Below are 24,502 nucleotides of genomic sequence, written 5' to 3'. Positions count from 1 at the left end.
CCAGGGGCCTTCTGGGAATCGTAGTTCTCGGATGGATGAGGCTCGCCAGCCTCGCCCCCCATCCCCTTCTTACGCATGCGCGGCTCCGATCTGGCCCGAGAGGTTCGGAGCCTTTGTCAAGCCCGGATGGGAGGTGAGTGGGGTTCGGAAGCCGCTTTTCAGCGCTCGGCTCCGGTGGCGGCCCCCGGGGCAGCAGTCTGTGCCGAGCCGGGGCTGGAGCGCGCATTTGTGAAAGGGGCCTCGAGGGCGGACCATGAGCCCATCCCCTCCCGCTCCGGCCGGAGTCCCTCCCGCGGCGGCCGCCTCCGGGGACGCGGGTGCGAGCGCGACGGGCGGGGCGCGGGCCGGCGCGGGCTTCAGAGAGAGCCCAAACCCGGCGCCTGTCCCCGGCGGCAGCCGCGGCGCCATCTCCTCCAAGCTGCCCGGTCCCCGCAGGTACAGTGCCGAACGGCAGGAACCGGCATCCGAGGATCGGTCTCGGGGACCTGGCCCCCCGCGGGATCCAGGTGCCGACATCCCGGGACCGAGGAAGAAGCGGGCCTGACCTGACCGCGGCCTTTCCGCAGCGCCCCGAGGGCCGGCCGGCGGGAGGACGGGGCTTCTCGCTGTGACGTGCCGAGAGGTCCAGCTTGAGGAGCGCGGAGACGGGAGCTCCGAATCTTCAGAACCGGGAGGATTGGGGATCATGGAGGCAGATTGGGCCGAGATGCCCGCGAAGAGAGGTGAGAGTTTCGGGGATGTTGGACTGTGTGTGGAGGGGGCCGTTCCTCCCCCAAAAGGAAATGGGCTGCCCCCGGGGAGGTGGCCCTTGGCGGGCGGCTCTACCAGTCTCCTTTGTCTGGGACATGGCTGGGCTCCTTGCATGAGAAGGCAGGGCTTGGTGTGGGGGACCCCCCTCTCCCCCTGAGCTGGTGCACAGTGGGTCCTGGAAAGCCATCCCAAAATGTTAGCAGCTAAGGCCAGAGCACAGCCTCAATCACTTTTTCTCCCACGTTCTTTTCACCGAACTGTCAGTGAGTCTGAGAACGCAGCTTACTTGGCTGGCAAAAAATACCTTCCCACATCTGTTCTTTCCCGTGGCACAACAATCGTATTATGTCAGCCGCGCAAAGACTGCTGTTTTGCATAGTAAAGAACAGGCGCAGAGGTCGGTAATTGACTAGCCCAGCCTTTCTTGAAGTTTGGTCTGTGACCTCACGTCAGCCTTTTCTAATGGACTCAGTAGAAAATGTTTTCTCCTGACCCATGGCCTGCTCATTAGAGATCTGGAGTGCACCTCAGACTCAACTAGTAGCAATTATTAGGAAGTGGAATCTAGTGATCTACATTTAAATAAGCTTACAGGGTGATTTTTGAGAACTGAGCCTATTTTTCATATATTAATTTAATGTACATTAAGCTTTGAAATAAACTGACTTACTCTAATTTCTAGATTAGAGAGTGCCACCTGCCAGTAGGTGTTATGTCCAAGTGGCAACGTTCCTGGACTTTCTCCATGACCCCAGGGTCAGGAGTTGTCTGGGCTGCCTTCAGGTGCAGTATTTGCAGGAGCATCTTTCGTAGAGGGAGGGATTTTTGTCTTGTAAATCTGAATCACAACCTAGATTTAGATCCCACAATTACTGCTTTCTTGCCCGTAGCTACGTCTTCCCAGGATTCTTTCTTTTCCCAAGAGAAGAGCAAAGAAAAGGGAGAAGTGGCAGCTCTCCGCCTCACAGCCAGATCCCAGGTGAGTCTTTACTGATTATTGAAATTCCACCTTATTTCTCAGGGTACAGGCGCACCCTTCTTTTTGATGTCAAGTTTCTTTGTCTACTAGAGCCCATCTGGAGAGCTGAGTTCTATTCTAAGACTACTCGGGTGGCTAATGGACTCAGTAGAAAATGTTTTCTGCTAACCCATGGCATCTTCTCCATATAGTACTTATTGTCAGTCAACAGGCAGGTAAGGAGCATAATTACCCTTCTTTGCCTGTTGTGCTAATTGTTGAGCTTGGTAATTTAGGAAACTATTTTAATATAAAATATGGGGCATATCTTGATCTCCTGTTGATTATTCAGGATTCTTTTGTATTTTAGTTGTAATTCCAGTTTGGTCCTGGGAGCGTGTCTTTGTAGCATCCACTTACTCTGCCACCATTTTTACTCTTCGGGGTATATCTTAAAATTTATGTTTCTGCAGGGGAATCAACATGCACATGACTCTTAGGTAAGAAATTAAGAAAGCACCTTTCTTTAGTGCTGAAGTGGGTTATGAAAATAGTACGTGCTCAAAAGTTCAGAAGAGCACTTGAAAAGGAAAGCCTACGGAAGGCTTAACTTAAAGAGTTAAAATCCAGCCCTCCAAGATGATGAATGCACAAGTTTAGAAGTGAAACAATTTTCCAATCTGTCTTAACAAGGGCAAATATTAAGAATTGTTTAAGTGGTGGTTGGCCTAGCTGGTTTGGCTCAATGGGTAAAGTGTTGGCCTGCGGACTGAAAGGTCCCAGGTTCAATTTCGATCAAGGGCACATGCCCAGGTTGTGGGCTCAATCCCAGTAGGAGCTGTGCAAGAGGCAGCCAACCAGTGATTCTCTCTCATCATTGATGTTTCTATCTTTGTCTACCCCTCTCCCTTCCTTTCTGAAATAAAGAAAAAAAAATTTAAGGGGTGGTTATACTATATGGGTGATTCGTGTATTGGTCTTTCAACGTTTTGTATGTTTGAAATTTTTATTAAAAGAAGTTAGGTAAGAGAAAAGAGCTCTTCATGATGTGTGTGGCATGCCACAACCCACGATTCCTGAATTAGCCTTTTTCTTTGCTACTGTGATTCCAAGTGTAAAAAGTCCATATTGTGCATTGGTACTGTTTGTAAAAGTGACTTCTTGGGGTCCTTATATACTTACCTGTCTTCATTGGTTTCTCAACTGCCTTACATTAGTATTGAAGACTATTAGTCAAGAAGCTTTAAGTTGCAGATGATAAAAGCTCAACTCAAGCTGATGTAAGGGAAAGGTATTTATTGGCTATCATGACTGAAAAATCCAGGTCTAACTAGAAATAGAGCTCAAGTAATAACATTAGAACCTATTTCCTCCATTTCGCTGACTTCTTCTTTTCTCTCTGTGGGTTTTCCTCTCAAGCAAGTTTTCTTCCTAGTGCTGGCCCCTACCACATGTAGCTTACAGCTTCCCACACTGAAGACCCGAGACAAAGGGCAGCTTCCCTCCTGGTCATTCCAGTAGAAGTCCAGGGGTTAACTCTTTGACGGTCATTAGGCCCATTCTTGGACCAATTTGGGCAGACCTATGGAATATACCTGCACACACACGGAAGCACACATACCACCACGAGTCAGAGATACAATTAATCCTACCTGAACTCACTGGCCAGCATAGTAGCCAAGGAAAATCCAAGTACAAGTGCCAGAGGAACACTTTGATTCAAGACTGTTAGAGCCTCAGATAGATTAAACCTTTTATGGAAATTTTTAAAAACTTTTGTCCTTTTTGCATTGCATTAGATGTGGTGTGATGCTTTGCCTGGACTGTGTTTTGTATTTCGTGTATTCAATTTTTTAAAAGTATTAAAGTTTTAATTCTTAGTTGGTTGTAACCAGGTGAACAGCACAGACATATGTAAATGTAAAAGTAATATTACTTCCTCCTCAAATTCAGTCCCCTTCTTCTCCCTACTGAGGGTAGCAGTTTGATTTACCAGTATATCTCTCCATGTGCTTTTGGTGAACTTGCACTACTGTATTCAGACATGTCATGTTTCCTTTGATTTCTCCCACTGCCAGTCCCCAACTTTGGGGTGTTTTTAGGAGGGTGATTGTATAAACAGGATTTGGCTTTTTTTTTTTTTTTTTTTTTTTAAGGGAAATTAATTCACCCGGCCAGTGTGGCTCAGTTAGTTGAGTGTTGTCCCATGCACCAGGGGGTCACTGGTTTGATTCCTGGTCAGGACACATGCCTGAGTTGGGGGCTCAATCCCCAGTAGAAAATGAACAGGAGACAGCCAATCCATGTTTCTATCTCTCTCTCCCTCTCCCTTCTCTCTGAAATCAATAAAAATAAAAAATAAAAAAAATTTACTTTTTTTTTTTAAAGGGGGATTAACTCATTCGCATTAATATGATTGTATGTTTCAAATTTTTCTTGCCATGTGATTTTTGTAGTTCTATTTACTATGCTTTCCTTCTTTCTTTTGTGTGTGTTTCTGCCTTTTGTGCATTGGTTTGCAATTGTGTCCCGAATTTTTTCTTCTAATCGTCTAGAAGTTAATTTTCATTGAGTGCCAATTTAGCTGTGGATATGCAGGCTGTAAGATCTCAGTCATTTTTCCTCAAAATGCCTTGTCTACTTAGAGATTTACATTTTATTTTCCAAGGATGATTGTTGTATGTTTTTAAGTCTCAGATTATTTCCATTTTTGAAAACTATTTTGAAATAATTTAAGGCTTAAAGAAATGTAAATGGTAGAAAGATTTCTTACATACTAGGGTTAGGATTAGGATTTACCCTCCATTCATATTCTCCAAAAGTTAACACTTTACCTCACTTTATTCTTATTTTCCAAAATCAGGAAACTAGCATTGATACAGTACTACAACATACTGACCTTATTTAGACCTCCCAGCTAACCTATTGTTCTTGTCTTCCCCCCCCCACCCTTTAATTTCTGCTTTTATCCTATAATTCTTTCTGTTTCTCTTAGTATGTTGTTCTTTCTCTAACTTGACCTGTATGCTTTGTTCATTTATATACATTATTTTTTAATGAAATGGAAGTGTTTAAAGCTATGAAATCACCTCTGAGTACAGTTTTAGTGATTTGGCATTGGTTTTGCATTTTATTATTTTGACATTCGGATGTTTTTTTCAATTATCAGTTTTTGCTCTGTTCTATTTATGCTTGGAATCTATTTAAATTTACTTTGTTACTTTTGCAAATGCTTCATGAATGTTTAAATAGGTGTTTTCTATCCAGTTATGGCATTTGATATATATTTATTTCAATAACCTTGAAATATTATTCACATTCCCTATGGTTTTATTTTTAAAGGCATGTAATGCCTTGGCTGGTATGGCTCAGTTGGTTGGAGTGTCGTCCATGCACATACCTAGGTTGCAGTCAGGGCACGTATAGGAGGCAAGGAATCGATGTGTCTGTAGCACATCAATGTTTCTCTCTCTCTCTCTCTCTCCCTCCCTCCGTCCCTCATGCACGCTCTCGCTCTCTCACTCTTGCTCTTTCTCTCCCTCCCTCTCTAAAAAGTAAAAATAAACTTCATATTCTTTAAATAAATAAAAAGGCATATAATAATACTTACATGTGTTCACCTCCTTACAGTTTTGTATTATTTTTTGTCTTATAGAAACTTAATTCTATGGTATTTACACATAAACCTCAGTTCTTTCTGTTCCCTTACTCAATCTGTTGCCATCATTTTTCAGTTACTGCTTTTTGCTTTAAATTAATTCCATGCTTAATTGGATTTGGTGCTCACTGCCAGTCTTTTCATTCCATGACTTCTCCATTCACAAGGTCTGTATTTCAACTCATCTTCTGATTGGCTAGATTGATTCTTCAAGTTTTTATTGAGGACGCACAAGGAGAGTTATGCAGACAGGCTTTTTTTTCCTCCTCTAGCTGAATTTTGTTTACTTTGCCAAACTGCATCGTCAACTCATTAGTTCATGTTTTATTTTTAACTCTTTATTCCCCAGAAAAGTGATAGTCTCTCAATAGAGAAACTCTCATATTGAACCTAGCAGAGCATGCATGGCACATAACTGATACCAGTGGCTTTACATAGAATATTCAGACTCTGAATACTATTAGAACACTTGTCATTTATCACTGTCACTTTAGATGTATTCAGTCCCCCTGCTCCAGCGCCACCAGAACTGCGGGGGGGGGAAGGGATGCTGTCAAGTGAAAGATAGTGAACAGAAGTATGTTTTGTGTCTTAGGCGTCCGTGACATTCAAGGATGTGGCCATGGACCTTACCCCCGAGGAGTGGGGAAAGCTGGATCCTGCACAGAGGGACGTGATGCTGGAGAACTATAGGAACCTGGTCTCGCTTTGTAAGGACGGCTTCTCATTGTGACTCTGCAGTCTGCTTACGGGGACAGCATTCTTTATTGACAGTGAAATAGCTTCACAAAGCCTTGGCTTTTCCATTCAGGAGTCATAAAGTCTGAATCCTGTTGGACCCAGAGACAATCTATTCCTGTTCTAGGTTCTTGGTGAACTGCCTATGCTTGTTTTGTATTAGGATTTTTTGGATTCAAGTGACAGAAACCTAATTCACACTAGCTTAGGGGACAGGAAGTCTTCTTTTTTTCCATGGATTAAAAAAACACCATATTTATTGTAAGTTAAGTAAATTAATCTATTTTTTTAAAGAGATAACATTTTCCTGGGTATCTTCTGGAATTGAGTAACCGTTGATCTGGCCTGATTTTTTTTTTTTTTTTTCAGATGGTTCTGTTTTAACAGTTTTCCCCTTACCCCTAAGGTGCAGTGCTTACCCCTAGAGAGCACAAATTACTTTTTAAGGTATTTCTCTTCTTTGAAGTTTGTGGCCTTACGAATTTTCAACTAAAAGCCCACATTAACAGCTTGTCGATACTGATATGGGTTAAGTACAACCTCACTTTCTAGAAATCTGTCATTTCTAAAGTCTGTCCTCAGCATGTTACTCCCCCAGCTGTGGTAGTCCACTTGAAGTTGTGCTTTTCCTATGCACAGCTCAGGACTCGAAAAGATTGGATGGTATTTGTATATAGATTTTGGTGCTCCTCTATAGTTACTTTCTCTAATGGTAGTCCTTTGATAGAACTAAATTGCACTTTCTCAGCAGCAGTAAGACTTTTGATTTTTACTTGTACTTGATTGTCCCACACCATGATCTGGAAATATCATCAAGGTGAATATGAATACTACAACATATGTTTGCTTCTGTACTGTAGCCCAAATGTTCTTGCTCATCTCTGCCTTCAAAATGTGGCTTTTGAAGTTAAATTGGGTTATTTACCTGTCTTTCTACAAAACAGTTAAATCCATTAGCATATTGATGGGAGGTAGGAAAGATGGGGTGTTTTTATCTGATTAAGCTTGCTCTTACCTAGGCATTGTGAACCTGGATTAAGTGTGGACTTTATAAATATTTCTGTCTTCCTTCAGTCATAATGCTGGGCCTCATACATATCCCTACCTTTCCTCCAGGGGTAAATATTTCTCCCAGCTGCACTGGGTTTCCGCCACTTTCCTCAGGTAACAGTGTTGGAGCCCATCCCCTGGCAATGAAGGCTTCTGTTAATGAGGAGAGATGGGTTTAGGTAGAGTTTAGGTATTGAATTCCATTCCCCACGTGGGAAAAATCTTGATTCAGGGAATCAAGTATATAACCAGGAATTTCTTTTTTCTTTTTTTAAATCATGTGGCTTGGCTTTGCCCTACTGGCTTTATTCCTAGGGTCTCCCCATGTGGCAAAGCTGGCCTTTAGTAGCTCTAGGGTTATATTATTCTTCCAATTAGAGAACTAAGGTAAAAAAGGCAGTTCTTCTATCCTAGGAGTTTCAGCAAATAGGGTCACATGTTGGTTAATGAAACAACTACTAGAGCCAGGGAAATAGGTTACTCTGGGCAGTTTTGAGCCTGTGTGTACCTGTGTGCATGTGTGTGCACAAGTGCATATATGTGTTTGTATGGATGTGGTAAGAACTATGTTAGGCCCTCCCCAACCTCATGTAATAAATTCCCTAAGGAAGTGGGTCCTAGTAGCTAAAGAAGGAAGAAAGGAAAAGCAGAAGACAAAAATTCTAGTTACCACAGTCACAATGTGTGGTGCTGCCACTGGGCTCCTGTTTTCCCCAGCTCCTTCCCTAAGCTGAGGATTGACATGCAGCGTCTCCCTGGAATTTCCTCAGTGAAGAAAGATAAGTTCTCTTCTCTTTTGACAGGCACGAACACTTGTGTTTTCAAGTGCTTAGAAACTCCTTACCAGGCCTAGATTCCTGCAGATATTTTAAGCTTCATGTGGAGGTCCATCTTCCCTCACTCCAGATCTTCCTGTAATTCCCGTCCTCTTTGTAGATCAGGGATTTGGCACTATGCTCTACGATAGATGTTTGCCCATCACAAATAGGTATTAGTAAGTCCCATTTCTTTCTTTCTTCCTTTCTTTCTTTTGAGCAGGGCTTCCAGTTTCCAAGCCTGAGAACTACAGTTTGGAGAATGGAAAGGAAACATTGATGCTTGAGAGAAAAGTCCCCAGAAGCAGCTATTCAGGTGAGTTAAATAGATGCGAGTCCTCAGAAATAATAGCCGCTCAGGACAGTGAAGAATTGGCACTTTTCGGTGCTTAAGAAAGACTATATTAGCAGTGCCTACATGCTTTATCCTATAATATAGGACCTATATAATAAAAGAGTAATATGCAAATAGACCAAACGAGGGAACCACCAGTTGGCAGGGGGGCGGGGCCAGCGAGCAGGTGGCACCAGGCCAACCAAGGCGCATGCCAGTGGGCAGAGGGAGGGGATGGCGGGGCCGGGGGGGGGGGGGGGGGGGTGGCGGGCAGCAGTGACCAGCAGCGGTATGATGGGGTGCCTGTGCCAGCCAGCGCTGTCCCCTGATCAGCGGCCCAGTCGCCTCCTGCAGAGGGAGACTGGTGACAGGAGCAGTGGCGGGGTGATGGGGGTGGCGCCCTCCCCTGTTGGCCCAGTTGCCTCCCGCAGAGGGAGGCCTGTGGCGGGGCAGGGGGAGCGCCATCCCCTGATCTGCCCACCCGGTCACCTCCCTCAGAGGGGTGTACAGGAGCTGGGGGGACGGTCTCACAATCCAGGACCCCTCGGGATTTCGGGCCTAAACCGGCAGTCAGACATCCCTCTCGCAATCCGGGCTGCTGCATGCACCAATGACCATACTTTTCCTACAGGTGAAAGGCATCTTACTGTTGTATGGGCAGCTACATTTTTTTGCCCTAATTATAAAAAATAGTACATAACATGATCCTTCTGAGGCAGTAGTACCATTTTCCCCATCTTATGGGTGGAGAACTGAAGCAGAGAGAAGTTAAGTAATTGGCTTTGTCACACAGTTACAAGTGTCAGAATCAGGGTTGAGCACAAAATGTGCAAGCCAGAGTCCATGCATGTCATCACTGCATCATCCTGTTTTTTTCAGTGTTAGAGTAGCCTTGCCAGGTTTTAATTTTTGAATCTAAGAGACTGTTCCCAGTATATAGGGTAGGGTCCCTAGGCCTGACCAACGATCAGGTCCATCTGCAGTGCGACTGGCGGGCAGGGCAATTGCGGGGGCAGGGGGGCCCCCAGCTGGCGGTCTGGCACCATCCGCTGGCTGGCCGGCCCCACCCCCAATCTTCTCCCTCTCGGGGGGCAGTGTGTGTCATAGCCACCAGCCGTTCTGCCTTTCAGTCGATTTGCATATTACGGTTTTATTATATAGGATATGTATATATTTTTTTAAATTAATTTCAGAGAGGAAGGGAGAGAGATAGAAACAGCAATGATGAGAGAGAGTCATTGATCAGCTGCCTCCTGCACGCCCTTTACTGGGGATCGAGCCCGCAACCTGGGCACGTGCCCTTACCAGGAATCAAACCTTGACCTCCTGGTTCATAGGTTGAAGCTCAACCACTGAGACACACCAGCCGGGCTATTTTTAAAACATTTTAAATGAATATAGCAATTTAAATATATATAAAAGTCGAGAAAAAAATCAAACACACGCTAATATTTTGCTTCATTTTGCCTCTTTTTCTTTTTTTCAATATAAGTAAAAATATAACTACAGGTTTATGAATTTTCACAAGTTGAACACAGCTACCAAATCAAGAAACAACCTTTCCAGCACCCCTAGAAACACCCGTGTGCCCTCTTTAAGTCACTGCCCTCCTTCCTAGAGTAACCTTATCCTAACTTCTAATACCCAGATTAGTTTTGACTTAGTTTTATATAAACAGAATCATATTGTATATACTCTTGTGCCTGACTTCCTTCACTAAAGATTACTGTGAGATACATTCATTTTGTAACATTTAGTTATAGTTCATTCTCATTGTTGTACAGTCTTTCATTATGTCAGTATACTAGATTTTTGAGTAGTTCCAGTTTTTAGCTATATGAGTAATGCTGCTTATGTATATTCTCTCTTTTGATGAGCACATGTATGCATTTCTGTTGGATATATACATTAAGTAGAATTGTTGGGTTAGAGGGTTGATCGTGTTCACTTTTGATAGATATTGTCAAAAGATCCCCAAAGTACACTGCCAGTGTGGCTCGGTCGGTTAGAGCGCTGTCCCGAGCACCAAATGGTCACAGGTTCAATTTCAGTCAGGGCACATGCCCAGGTTGCGGGTTCAATCAATGCTTCTCTCACATCAATCTCTCTCTCTCTCTCTCTCTCTCTCTCTCTCAGTTCCTTCTCTGCCCCTCTCCCTCTCCCTCTCCTCCTCCCTCTCTCTCTCTCCCTTCCTCTCCCTCCCTCCCTCCCTCACTCACTCCCTTCCTCTCTCTCCAAATCAATAAAAACATATGCTCGGTGAGGATTTTAAAAATAATAAAGAATTTTTTTAAAAAAGGAAAGAAAGAAAATCCAGCCTCACCCCCAATATATAGTAGGAAAAGGGAGGAGGATTTTATGGCCTCTTTTGATACTTGTGGCTGTTGTGATACTACACCAAAACAGAGCAAGTGGTAGTTTCTTAAAGATTAGTTAACAGTGTGACATCTGAAACTATATCCATGGTTTTTCATACTCTTACATTAAAACCTATTTATATTTTCACCCTAGCTGGGTTGGCTCAGCGTCAGCCTGCAGACTGATCAAGGGGACTTGCCCATGTTGCAGGCTCGATCCCCAGTAGGGGTATGCAGGATGCAGCTAATCAATGATTCTCCCTCATCATTAATGTTTCTATCTCTCCCTTCTTCTCAGAAATCAATAAAAAAAACACAAACTATTGATATTTTGGAAAATACTGGTTCACTGAGTTATGGAGATCTTCCAAACATTGGCACATTACATTGTACAATATTTAAAAAATAACAGTCCTGGCCAGGTAGCTCAGTTGGTTATAGCATCATTGGATACACCAAGATTGTGGGCTTGATCCCCAGTCAGGGCACATACAAGGACTAGCCAATAAGTAAGTGGAACAACAAATTGATGTTTCTCTCTTTCTCTCCCTCTCTCAAATAAATAAAGATATTTTAGACAATTTTTGGTGTCACCACTGACATTGTCAGAAAAGTCTTCTAAGTATTTGGAAGACCAGATGTCGTCCCCTGACTAGCTATCAGGCTATCAATGGTAGTTAAATGTTTTTCAAAATTGTAATTTATTCCTGGAAGCTCAAATTTTATCAAACACTGTCAGTTGTTTTTCTTGACATGACAGGCTCACTTCGTTCATCTTTAGAAAATATTTGCCAAATATCCAACACGGGTAACATAACTTGTCTGTCAGTTCTTTCCAGAAATATGTGGTCCATGAAAAAGATGGCTAGTTCAGCTCACAACTCAAACTATCTCATGAGTGGTTATCTTCAAGACAACCATCATACTGTGACATGACCAGAATTGCTTTATGAATATGTCCTATTTCATCAATCCAGAACATTAAAAAGGCATATTCTCAAGGTTTGAAGTTTTTAAAAGTTAATAATGTTTACTGTTGACCAGCCGGAGTGACTCAGTTGGTTGAGAATCATCCTGTGCACCAAAAAGTTGCAGGTTTGATTCCTGCTGCAGGTACGTACCTGGGGGGTTGTGGGTTTGATCTCCAGTAAGTTAACCGATTGATGTTTCTCTCTCTCTCTCTCTCTCTCTCTCTCTCTCTCAGCATGTCCTCAGATGAGGATTAAAAAATAATAACAATAATACTGTTTACTCAGGCTTTTTTTTATATGTTTTTTTTATTTCAGAAAGGAAGTGGGAGAGAGAGAGAGAAACATCAGTGATGAGAAAGAATCATTCAATCAGCTTCCCCCTGCATGCCCCCTACTGGGGATCAAGCCCACAACCCGGGCATGTGTCCTGACCGGAATCGATCCGGGACCCTTAAGTCCACAGGTCGATGCTCTATCTACTGAACCAAACCAGCTAAGGCTACTCAGACATTTTTAAGTGAAACTGGTTTTTTTTTTAACCAAGAGTACATGGTGGGAAGAATACAATAACTACTAGTAAGTTTGGAGTCATTGTCCTGATTCATGCTAAATCATAAGCAGTTTTACCACCATTTCTTTTGCAACATCAATGCAAATGTCATGGCGCTGAAAAAAAGGTAGCATGTAAGTATTATTTTGAAAATAGTTTTGAACTTACATACTTTCAGGGGTCCATGGACCACACTTTGAGAACTCTACCTATCCTAACCTTATATCAATTTATATTTTACTAGAGGCCCGGTGCACAAAAATTTGTGCACTCGGGGGGGTGGGGACGGGGATCCCCCAGCCCAGCCTGTGCCCTCTCGCAATCTGGGACCCCTCGGGAGATAACGACCTGCTGGCTTAGCCCTGCTCCCAGGTGGCAGAGGGCACGCCCAATCCCTAGGTGCAGCCCCTGGTCAGGCTCAGAGCAGGGCGATTGGGGAGTTGGGGTGCCGCCCCTGTCATGCACAGAGCAGGGTGGATCGGGAGGTTGCGATGCCACCCTCAGTCACACTCAGGGTAGGGCCGATTGGGGGGTTGGGGCACCGCCCCCTGTCACACTCAAGGCAGGGTAGATGGGGAGGTTGTGGTGCCACCCCCTGTCACGCACAGAGCAGGGCCGATCAGGGGGTTGGGGCGCTGCCCCCTGTCACAGAGCAGGGCCCATCAGGGGGGTTGGGGCTCCGTACCCTGTCACACACAGAGCAGGGTCGATCAGGGGCTTAGGGAGCTCCCCGCTGTCACGCACAGAGCAGGGCCCATCAGGGGGTTGAGGAGCTCCCCCCTGTCACTCACAGAGTGGGGCCGATAGGGGAGTTGGGGCACCACCCCCTGTCACACACAGCAGGACGGATCAGGGGGTTGGGGCGCTGTACCCTGTCACACTCAGGGCAGGGCCAATGGGAAGGTTAGGGCTCTACCCCATCACACACACAGCAAGGCCCATGGAGGGGGGTTGGAGCGCCACCCTCTATCACCCACAGAGCAGGGCGGATCAGGGGGTTGGGGCGCCACCACTGTCACACACAGAGCAGGGCCAATCGGGGTTAGGGCACTGCACCCTGTCACACACAGAGCAGGGCCGATCAGGGGGTTGGGGCGCCGCACCCTGTCACACACACAGCCGCAGGGCAATCAGGGGGTTGGGGAGCTCCCCCCTGTCACACACAGAGCAGGGCCCGTGGGGGGTGGGGGGGTTGGGGCACTGCACCCTGTCACACACAGAGCAGGGCCGATCAGGGGGTTGGGGAGCTCCCCCCTATCGGGCACAGAGCAGGGCCGATCAGGGGGTTGGGGCGCCTTCCCCTGTCATGAACAGAGCAGGGCAGATAGGGAGGTTGTGGCCCCGCCCCCTGTCACTCACAGAGCCGCAGGGCGATCAGGGGGTTTGGGTGCTGATCCCGGTGCTGGGAGACCTCGCTGTTCCGCTGATCCCGGTGCTGGTAGGCATATTACCCTTTTACTATCTAAGATAGAAGCCTGGTGCATGGATGGGGGCCAGCTGGTTTGCCCTGAAGGGTGTCCTGGATCAGGGTGGGGGTCCCCACTGGGGTGCCTGGCCAGTCTGGCTGAGGGGCTGAGGGCTGTTTTCAGGCTGGTGGGTTGACTGAAGCTCCCAACCGCTCCTTTTTTTCTTTTTTTTTTTATTCTGGGCCAGCTTTAGCTCTGAGGCCTCTGCTGCTGAAAGCCGGTTTCTGGCCTTTATTTTTCCTTCTGTATTTGATACAATGTTGTGGTCCGGCTGGCTGAAGCCTGGCTGACTAACGCAGGTTTCTGGGGTTTTGTTTAGCTTCTATATTTGCAACATAGTTGCTTAGAGTTGCAGCTGAGAGGCCGGCAAGTGAGGCGGGGAACGTTGGAGTCCGCCGGCACTGGAGAAAGCAAGTCTCCCTGTTTGCTTCAGTGCATGGCTGCCGGTTGCCATCTTGGCTGACAGTTAATTTGCATAAGGATATGCTGATTAGCCAATGGGAAGGGTAGCGGTCGTACACTAATTACCATGTTTCTCTTTTATTAGTGTAGATATGTAGTACTTATACTGTGTCAGAGTTTTAAATGCTTTATAAATATTTTCATTTAATGCTTATTAAGAAAGATATTATTATTTCTCATGAAGTAGGTATTATTATTGCCCCATATTACAGATAACTGAGTAAAGAGGTTAAATAACTTGCCCCAGGTCACACTGCTAATAAGGGCAGAGCTGGGGTTAAATTCGTGCATTCTGACTCCAGAGTCCATGCTCTCATCTACTGTGCTTTTCTTGAATGTCTCTCTCACCTCAGGGCTTTTGTACATAGTGCTTCCCTCTACCTGAAGCACTCAACTCAGTGCTTTTATATCTATTACCTGAAATACTCACCTGAATCCCAACCCCACTTTCATTTCAAGTGTGTTTTACTTCCTCGGGGAATTCTCTCCTTATCTCCCTAGGTTCCCTTTATATAGTCTTTCATAACAGCACTTGCCTGTTATTACTTAGTACTTACCACATGTACAATTTTATATGTATTTGTGAAATGTTAGACTAAATTCATTCTCTCTCTCTCTCTCTCTCTTTCTCTCTCTCTCTCTCTCTCTCTCTCTCTTTCTCTTTCGTATAGGGACTTCGTGTGTGTTTTTGCCCAGTGCATAGAACAGAGCCTAGTGTATGCTAGATACTCAGTAGATAATTGTTTAATTGTTGAATAAGTGGGTAAAAGAGGAGAGAAATGAATGAATAGAATTCATTTGGCTGTATGGAATGAGGGACAGATCTAACTTAATTTTTTTCTAAATGTTTGTCAGGGCCAGCCTGACAGGTTGAGCCAGGCTGAGGTAGGGAGGTGGGAATTGAGAAAAGAAAGAAAGACAGGAGAGCGGGATCAGGAGGACTGCAGCAAGTTTATTAACCACACAATGCTTTTTATACACAAGACACTGAATAGGAGGTCTGTCAAGAGGAATGTATTCTTTGTTCCTCTTAATCTCTAAGGGAGGACAGAGCAGAAGGACAAGTTCTCGGTACAGCAAATCTCAGTAAATAGTTACAGACTTCTTGGTAAGCCATGAAAGGCTGTTCTCATTCTACAAATGTTGCTCTCATTCTACTGATAACCGCCATCCAAACAAGTCTGGGAAAACTGTGTGGGTAAGGGTCTCAGCCTTGCTAGCCCCTTCAGGTGCAAAGACCATGTCAGCTTACACCTGGTCTCCAACAAATGTTTAATCAGTCACAGCACCATTTTTTGGAAAAACAAATTATCTTTAGTTCACTGACTACAATATCACCTTTATACTGTTATATTCTCTATATACTTGACTTAATTTCTGAATTTGCTGTTCTATTTTATTGATCTATTTATTCCTTTAAATCACACCCTTAAGTTGTTTTAGCTTTATGGTTTTATATTGGATATAAAAATTCTACTATATTTATATTAGGTATATGTAGAGATCTCTAGCTTCCATCCCTGCCTTCTGCTCTGTTAGTTTCCACATAGGTAACCATTTTTATTGATCTGTTTTTGGTTTTGGAAAATATAACCAAATATCCTATCTAATAAAAGAGAAACATGGTAATTAGCCGTAACTTCGCTACCCTTCCCATTGGCTAATCAGTGAGATATGCAAATTAACTGCCAACCAAGATGGCGGCCGGCAGCCAGGCAACTGACGCGAACAGGGAGGCTTGCTTGCTCCAGTGACGGAGGAAGCCAGCGTTCCCCGCCTGCCTTGCCGGCCTCTCAGCTGCTCTCTAAGAAACATTGTTACAAATATAGAAGCTAAACATTCCCCAGAAACCTGCTTTCAGTCAGCCGGGATTTCAGAGCTGGAGTCGCAACAAAGTTTCAAATACAGAAGGTAAACAAAGTCCAGAAACCTGCTTTCAGCAGCTGAGCTCTCAGAGCTGGAGCCTAGCCTCAGAGCTAAAGACGGCTCTCAGCTCCAGTGACAGCCATAGAAAGTAAATAAACCCCAGAAGAAAAAAGAAATAAAAGAGAGGTTGGGAGCTTCAGTCACCCGCCAGCCTGAAAATGGCCCTCAGCCCCTCACCCAGGCTGGCCAGGCACCCCAGTGGGGACCCTCACCCTGAAGGGGGGGTGACCAGCGGCAAACAGCCATCATCCCCTCATCCAGGCTGGCCAGGCACCCCGTGGGGACCCCCACCCTGAAGGGGTTGTGACCAGCTGCAAACAGCCATCATCCCCTCACACAGGCTGGCCACGCACCCAAGCGGGACCCCCACCCTGAAGGGGGTGTGACCAGCTGCAAACAACCATCATCCCCTCACCCAGGCTGGCCAGGCACCCAAGCGTGAACCCCACCCTGATCCAGGACACCCTTCAGGGCAAACCAGCCGGCCCCCACCCATGCACCAGGCCTCTATCCTATATAGTAAAAGGGTAATATGCCTCCCAGCACCGGGATCAGCGCAGCCGCAAGGCCTCCCGGCCTGGGATCAGCGGAGCAGCAAGGCCTCCCAGCATCGGGATCAGCAGAGCAGCGAGGCCTCCCAGGACCAGGATCAGCGGAGCCTCGAGGCCTCGTGGCCTGGGATCAGCAGAGCCACAAGGCCTCCCGAACCCAGGATCAGCGGAGCAGTGACGCCTCCTAGCACCGGGATCAGCTGAGCAGCGAGGCCTCACCGCCCCGGTGTCAAGCGGAACGGTGAGGCCTCCCAGCACTGGGATCAGCGCAGCCGTGAGGCCTCCTGGCCCCTGGAGCAGTGTGACGGGGCAGCGCCCAAACCCCCTGATCCCCCTGCGGCTCTGTGTGTGACTGGGGGTGGGGCCACAACCTCCCTATCCGCCCTGCTCTGTTCGTGACAGGGGAAGGCGCCCCAACCCCCTGATCGGCCCTGCTCTGTGCCTGATAGGGGGGAGCTTCCCAACCCCCCTATGGGCCCTGCTCTGTGTGTGACGGGGTGGAACCGCAACCTCCCCATCGGCCCTGCCCTGAGTGTGACGGGGGAGTGCCCCAACCCCCTGATCGGCCCTGCTCTGTGCGTGACAGGGTGGTGCCGCAACCTCCCCATCGACCTTGCCTTGAGTGTGACGGGGCGGCGCCCCAACCCCCCAATCGGCCCTACCCTGAGCATGACTGAGGGTGGCATCGCAGCCTCCTGATCCGCCCTGCTCTGTGCATGACAGGGGGCAGCTCCCAACCTCCTGATCGGCCCTGCTCTGTGGGTGACAGGGGGCAGCGCCCCAACCCCCTGATCAGCTGGCTCTGTATGTGACGGGGGTGGCGCCACAACCCCCAATCAGCCCTGCTCTGAGCCCGACCAGGGGCTGCGGGGCAGGCACCTAGGGATTGGGCCTGCCCTCTGCCACCGGGAGGGGGCCTAAGCCAGCAGGTCATCATTATCTCCTGAGGGGTCCCAGACTGTGAGAGGGCACAAGTGGGGCTGAGGGATTTACCCCCCCGCCCCCCCCCCCCCCCGGCTCCGCTAGTGCACAAATTTTTGTGCACCGGGCCTCTAATTATATATATAAAAGGTTAAGCAACTGGCCAACCGGCCAGTAGGTATGACGCCTACTGACCACCAGGGGGCAGGTGCTCAACACAGGAGCTACCAAACAACAGCAACTTTGTAGAGTGCCCTCTTGCACTCCAGGACCCCTCGGGGGATGTCACACTACTGGTTTCAGCCTGATCCCCGCAGGCCAGGCCAAGGGACCCCACTTGTCGGAGGGACCCCATTCACTCCGCAGATGCCCTTCGAGCACTGGTGCTGCCTTAGGTGCAGCCGGCCAGTGTGGGACCACGGGAGGTTGGCTCCAGGGCGTGTCCAGCCTCTCTCACCCAGTCCCGCCCCACCGGCCACCTTCTAATTAATTTCCTTTCAATGTGCACGAATCTGTGCAGCAGGCCTCTAGTGTCTATATATTTGTATCTCCCCTTCTTTCCCTACACAAAAAGCAGCAGACTGTGCACACTAATTTGCAGTTTGCTACTTTTGTGTAGAGAAAGGAGGGGAGGTACAAATATATAGACATATTTGTATCCTGAAGATTACTATGCCAATAAAGATCTTTCTTATTTTTTAAAACTTGCATAGTACTCCATCGTTTATTTAATCAGTTCTCTATAGTAGGATATATGATAGGATACCAAGTTTTGCTACCTGTATTAGTGTGGAAATGAATATTCTTGTTTCATGTATAATTTTATATATTTGCTATTATATCTTTGGGAGCTCATAGGAGATTTTTTATCAGGTGTGTGTTATAAAAGCATTGTTAGGGAAGATTAAACTAGAAATGGAATACATATTTGGATATGAGTAGGATTAGATGACTAAAAATTTAGAAGTTGTAACTGTCCTCAACACTAAGGTGATAACTGCCTGGATTTTTATTACTGCGGTAGTATTTTGTATGCACATTTCCTGCTGACCCAGGGGTAGATTGCTTCATCTGCTTCCCTCCTTCTTTATTTCTAGTCATCTTTCCCCCATTGACTCCTGGATGTGGTCTCTTCATTTTCTCTGCATATACTCTTCATCTCCCTCCATTTGCCTCTTTGCCAATCATCTCATGAGTCAATTCCACTTATTCATTGAAGCCATGCCTTTTGCCTTCATTAACTCTTACCTGTTACAGAACTGCCTTTTCATTGAGCACAGAAAATGAAAGCGATTTGCATTTTCAATTTTTTTCAGACTCAGAGAGTAGACCTGAGAGCAAAGATTCAACTTCAGTGCAAGATTTTTCCAAAGAAGCATCATGCCAGGTTGCAATAATAGACAGACTGACAGGAAATAGTGTCTATGATACCAACTTGAAAACAACTCTTGAATGTGAAAATTTGTTAGAGAATCAGCAAGGAAATCAGGGGAGACACTTGAGAGAAATGTTCACATACATTAATTCACTCCCTGAAGAAAGAGCTCATGATCATAATGTATATTGGAAAAACTTTAGTCAGAAGTCTGTCCTTCTCACTCAAGACAGAGTTCCAAAAGGATCCTATGCCTTTCATACACTTGAAAAGAGATTGAAACAGAAATCAAGTTTAAGGAAAAAGCAGAGAACCTATAAAGAGAAAAAACCTCATAAATGTAATGATTGTGGTGAACTGTTCACTTACCATTCAGTGCTTATTCGACACCAGAGAGTCCATACTGGAGAGAAACCCTATAGCTGCGATGAATGTGGGAAATCTTTTAGCCACAGAGCTAATTTAACTAAACATCAGAGAACTCATACTAGAATTCTCTTTGAGTGCAGTGAATGCAAGAAAGCCTTTACAGAAAGCTCATCCCTTGCATTACATCAGAGAATTCACATTGGAGAGAGACCATATGAATGTAGTGAATGTGGGAAAGGATTTAATCGAAGTACACATCTTGTACAGCATCAGTTGATCCATACTGGAGTGAAGCCTTACGAATGTAATGAATGTGATAAAGCTTTCATTCATTCCTCAGCACTCATCAAACATCAAAGAACTCATACTGGAGAGAAACCCTATAAATGTCAGGAATGTGGGAAAGCTTTTAGCCATTGCTCATCCCTGACTAAACATCAGAGAGTTCATACTGGAGAAAAGCCATATGAATGTAGTGAATGTGGAAAAACCTTTAGTCAGAGCACACATCTTGTTCAACATCAAAGAATTCATACTGGAGAGAAACCCTATGAGTGTAACGAATGTGGGAAAACCTTCAGCCGGAGTTCAAATTTTGCTAAACATCAAAGAATTCATATTGGAAAGAAACCATACAAATGTAATGAATGTGGTAAAGCTTTTATTCATTCATCAGCTCTTATTCAACACCAGAGAACTCATACTGGAGAGAAACCCTATAGATGTAATGAATGTGGGAAAAGCTTTAAGTGCAGTTCATCCCTCATCAGACATCAAAGAATCCATACACAAGAGCGACCCTGAAAAATTATTAAATGTGAAGAAATGTAAGTTGGTTTTATCACTGTGTTAAATTCAAGAGTGTTTAGGTGGAAGAGCCTTAAAATGCTGCTTACAGACCAATTTGTATACATCTGATTTTACTTGCATAGTACGTACATATTTTTGAGCCATAAACAAAATGTTCCTTATATCCATTGATTTAATAATTATGAAAGCTACTAGCCAGAGACTTCATATTTTGAACCCTAATTTTTCCCTAATACCTTTTTGTGGATATTCAAGAAATCCTTAGGAATGGGTAGCAATATAATCATTGTAGAATCCATTTTCTCCCTCTTTGTAAGGAAGTTCTTATTTGTTAGGTTAGGCAGAGGGTTCATATCCTTATCAGGAAGATACAGAGTTGTTCCTCTTTGAATCCAAAAATAGAGATCCAGATTTATCGATAGTGTCGTTTTTCCAGTGTCATTTCCTTTATATTAGCTATAAAAAGCTAAAGGTTAAGAGTTGAAATATGCTTTGTATTCCTTCTCTACCCCAAAGGCTAATCTCAAATTTGATGAACATAAAAAGAATTTATTTACAGCAGATTCTAAGTTAGATTCACATGGATTCTGCTTGTAGACTTACTAGTAGATAATTGTGGTCATACTGCTGTGTAGAACTTCATTTTCTCCTTGCTTGGAAGTTGCCCTGAAATAGAATGGGTCAAAATCTTAACTCTAGTTTTTCATCAAATCCTTCTTTGGCATTCACTGAATGAATCATTGATTTTCTATAATTACAGTATTAGGGATATTTTGTTCTTTACATTCTGCTTCCTGTAAACTATGCTTTGTCACTTTGAGAAAAAGCCACAAGGATGTTGAGGGTCTGAAAAGTTGATGGGTTCAATGTGTTATGTTTAGGATCCCAGTCAAGAAACATAACTGAAGCACCTGTGAGACGCAAGGACATATCTTTCTGTCAGATATGGAAAATCGCTCACAGGACAATGACTCACTTGAGGATAAACAGCTTTCCTCTATGAAGAAGTTGGCCATTTCTCTGACCTTCATGTTTACCCACATGGTTTGTTCCTATTCTCTCTACATGATGTATCCCAGAATCCTAAAGAAAATTGAAATGGCATGAAATCACATGATAAATTGACATACTTACATGGTTGACCAAAGACCACTAATGGGATAAGGAACACAAAAGCGCTCAAATATCTAGCAAAACACTATACAAATGTCAGGTTTTTTTGTTACTCTGTTACATATTGTGTGAAAAGAAGATGTTAAAGTAGAGGAAAAAGTAATTACAGATTTCTTCTTCCCTTCTAAATTCTTTTATGAACATTCATCATCACCAATCCATATTTTGCCCCCTCCAAATTATCCCTGTGCCTCTCTGTAGACTTCTATTATTGAAGAAGAATAGGAGAATAAAATTTTAAAAAGTGGTGGTAGTAGAGAGCAAGATCATTAAGGATGGATTGAGCATAAATCCAGCAATGATGGATATCAAACAATATGAAAGAAATGAGGCTGAAAAATTCTTGTAAAGAATTTTTAAAAAAACACATTGAAAGGGGTTGAGAAGATTGGGAAGGCTCAAGGTCTCAGAGGTCAGGGTAGGAGAATGGCTGATGAGCAAAATAAAGGAAAGGGAGCTCAACCCTTTTCATCATTTTAATCTTCAATATTGATCTAAATCAGGAATTGACAAACTAGCCTGCACCCACAGACCAAGTTCATCTGCTATTTCTGTGAATGTTTAATTGGAATACGGCCACACACATTCATTTACATGTTTTGTTTGGCTATTTTATACTATAATGGCAGAGTTGAGTAGTTGCAGCAGAGAGCACATATCCTGAAAAATCCTAAAATACTTGCTATTTCTCAATATGCCAAATGCTTGAGTGAAAAATATATGCATCATTTGGGGGCCAAAATTTGACTAACAAAATAACATCAACATGGGCTTTTCAAAGCTGGGTTTTAATTCTGCCATCTCTTTCTAGAATTATGTGGCCTTGAAAAGGACCTGGAACAATAAATTATATAGAGTCTCCTCTCTTCCTCTACCACACCCTCTCTCAATATGTGTACACACACACACATATTTTAATGAAGTGATGTCTTAGTTCATTTGGGCTGCTATACAACATTCAATTATTACAGTTCTAGAAACTAGGAAGTCCAAGCTCAAGGCCCTGGCAGATTCAGTGTCTGGTGTGAAAGGGCAGGGGGAGCTCTGAGGCCTCTTTTATAAGGGTACTGACCCCATTCATGAGAGCTCTGCCATCATAACCTAATTACCTTTTAAAGGCCCCCATCTCCTAATACCATCACTTTGGGGTTAGGTTTTAACGTGAATTTTTGAGGGGACACAGACATTCAGTCTAGAGCAAGTAGCTAAGCATCCATCAGAAATTAAGAATGAGCATCTCCCACCCCTTCCATTTGCTGATTAAGAACTGTACGCATCCTGCTATCAGCTCATGATAGAGAAGGGGCTTCACTTTCTACTCTTGCTCCTATCTGGTACTGGACCTACACACTCCCCTTTAGACCTGGAGGAATCTGCTTTTTTGCCTTCTGAGTACCACTTAGCCAGGAGCTATCTGGTAGTTCCAAAGACTCAAGTTTGTAATGTAAAGGCAGTTTAAGTGATGTTAAAGGATTTGCTCTGTTTTACTGAGAACTCTGGCTCTTTGCATTTCAGTGTTTGTTCTTTTTATACCTGGTGTTCAATCTGACTGTGTTTGTACCCTAACATGAATCTCGGAAGTTTTAGCAGTCTGATTTTCAAATATTTTGTTACCTATAAACTAAATTTGACTGCTCTTATTGGCCCACTGTCAATAAAGATGTTTATATATTTATTGTCAGAAACTTTTGTAAATTGCTTTTAAATTCTCCTAATTTAATCATATTTTAAGAGATAAAGAAAGGCCAACCATAACATGTACCCATATTATTCAGGAAACCAATTAAATTTCTAATTGTTCATCTGGGCTTCACAGCTTCTGCAGACATAGATCCGGGAATACCCACCACAGCCCACGTATTTGCTGGAAGGTAAAAAGAGTAGAGGAAGGATGTTTTTGTCAGAGTCTTCGGGCCAAGTACAGGCACCACACAGCAGGGGTAATAGGAGGAAAAGAGAGAGAAAAATTAATTTCATATTAAAAATACAGTTAAAACTAGGCAAGATAGGGTAAAAAACTGATTTAGTGTAAATTTTAAATTACATCTGGCTTTTAAGAAGATAGTGTAATGTCACCCAAACTAATAAAAATGGTAGTATAAGAATACCAAACATTCAAATTGTTGGCAATTAACTAATTCAATTATCTATTAAAATTGTTTTATTTTCTCAGATGAGTTTTCACTTTTTAAAGAAATATTACAATAGGACTTGGGTTGGAAGCTCTTTTTCCCTGCTTTCTCCCTTTCCTTACCTAATTCTTTTTTAGGCCCCAACTGGGTAGTCTTGGGATCCAGAGCCAAATGATCTATCCCTCACCCTTTGCCTTATATTAATTGTCAAGGCAAAGGGTGTTCTGTGATGTATAATGTGACATCTTTTTGATTACCTTGTTCCAATTAATGTCCTCAAAAAATTAAATTTTTTCATTGAATTGTTCTTTACATTTTCCAAAGTGTGTAATCTCTTATTTTTTAACCTTTCACTTAGCAGGGGTAATAGCAGGTTCATCCATAAACCAGACAATCTGCCCTTAGATTGAGTTGACTGTACATAAAATGTACATACCTCACCCCCAACAGTTCATCCATAGTACATTATCATCACGTCAGAAAAGGAACCAGGCTTCCTCAGAGAAATGGCTGATCCTAAGTCTGAGTGAAGGCAGTTGCAATAAGAGCCTGAAACATCATGTTCCAGAAAATAAGGTGGTACTAAAAGAATGATGACAGTAGGTCACAGAGGCAAAGGAGCCAATTTGAACTAGCCTTCACTAACCAAGTCTGGGATCATTTGAGCACCAAAACAGTTAAGGCAGTAATGAATTATTAAACCAGTGGGGGGGGGGAGGGGGGGAGGAGCAGTGCATGAGTTTACATTGATAATTAGAAGTAAATAAACAAGGGAGAATAGAGGGCCCTTGCTTACAGCAGAATGCCAGATGGAAACTGGTAAAAAAATGATGCTGAAAAATCACTATTTTGCAGCCATCACAATAAGATTCTGACAAAAATCATCAATCGATATAAATCTAAGGGGAAATTTTGATGAGGAACAGGATATTTGCATAGTTTTGAGGTATCTTCACCATAGATTGCTTGTTACAATTGACAATTGCAAGGAAAAAATAATTATGTAGTAATAATTTTTAAATTATTATATAATAGCCCTGGCTAGTGTGGCTCAGTTGGTTGGAGTGTTGTTCTGTACACCATAAACTGGTGGGTTTAATTCCCGATCAGGGCACATACTGGGGTTGCAGGTTCAA

General features: G+C 44.1%; 1 protein-coding gene across 4 annotated transcripts in view; it reads left to right on the top strand.

Annotated features, from left to right (window-relative positions):
- Window positions 1-82: 82 nt before the first annotated feature.
- ZNF286A (zinc finger protein 286A) overlaps window positions 83-24,502 on the top strand; it is a 28,798-nt gene continuing 4,378 nt past the window's right edge. For 2 of the 4 annotated variants that reach the window (XR_011468399.1, XM_070393906.1), the window contains exons 1-6: window positions 83-133; window positions 436-722; window positions 1,641-1,729; window positions 5,962-6,076; window positions 8,193-8,285; window positions 18,824-20,078. Coding sequence is in view for 3 of the 4 variants with exons in the window: in XM_070393906.1 (XP_070250007.1) it covers window positions 686-722; window positions 1,641-1,729; window positions 5,962-6,076; window positions 8,193-8,285; window positions 18,824-20,055 (1,566 nt within the window). In the remaining variant the exon portion in view is untranslated. Of the gene's footprint in view, window positions 134-435; window positions 723-1,640; window positions 1,730-5,961; window positions 6,077-8,192; window positions 8,286-18,823; window positions 22,910-24,502 lie in introns of those variants that run through there. The other 2 variants (XM_070393907.1, XM_070393905.1) reach the window with 2 other exon arrangements.

The sequence above is a fragment of the Myotis yumanensis genome, unplaced genomic scaffold (genome assembly GCF_028538775.1).
Source record: "Myotis yumanensis isolate MYYU_CA2020_CCGP unplaced genomic scaffold, mMyoYum1.0.hap1 SCAF_16, whole genome shotgun sequence".
In the NCBI taxonomy this organism is placed as follows: Eukaryota; Metazoa; Chordata; class Mammalia; order Chiroptera; family Vespertilionidae; genus Myotis; species Myotis yumanensis.
This window is presented reverse-complemented; position numbering and strand designations above follow the sequence as displayed.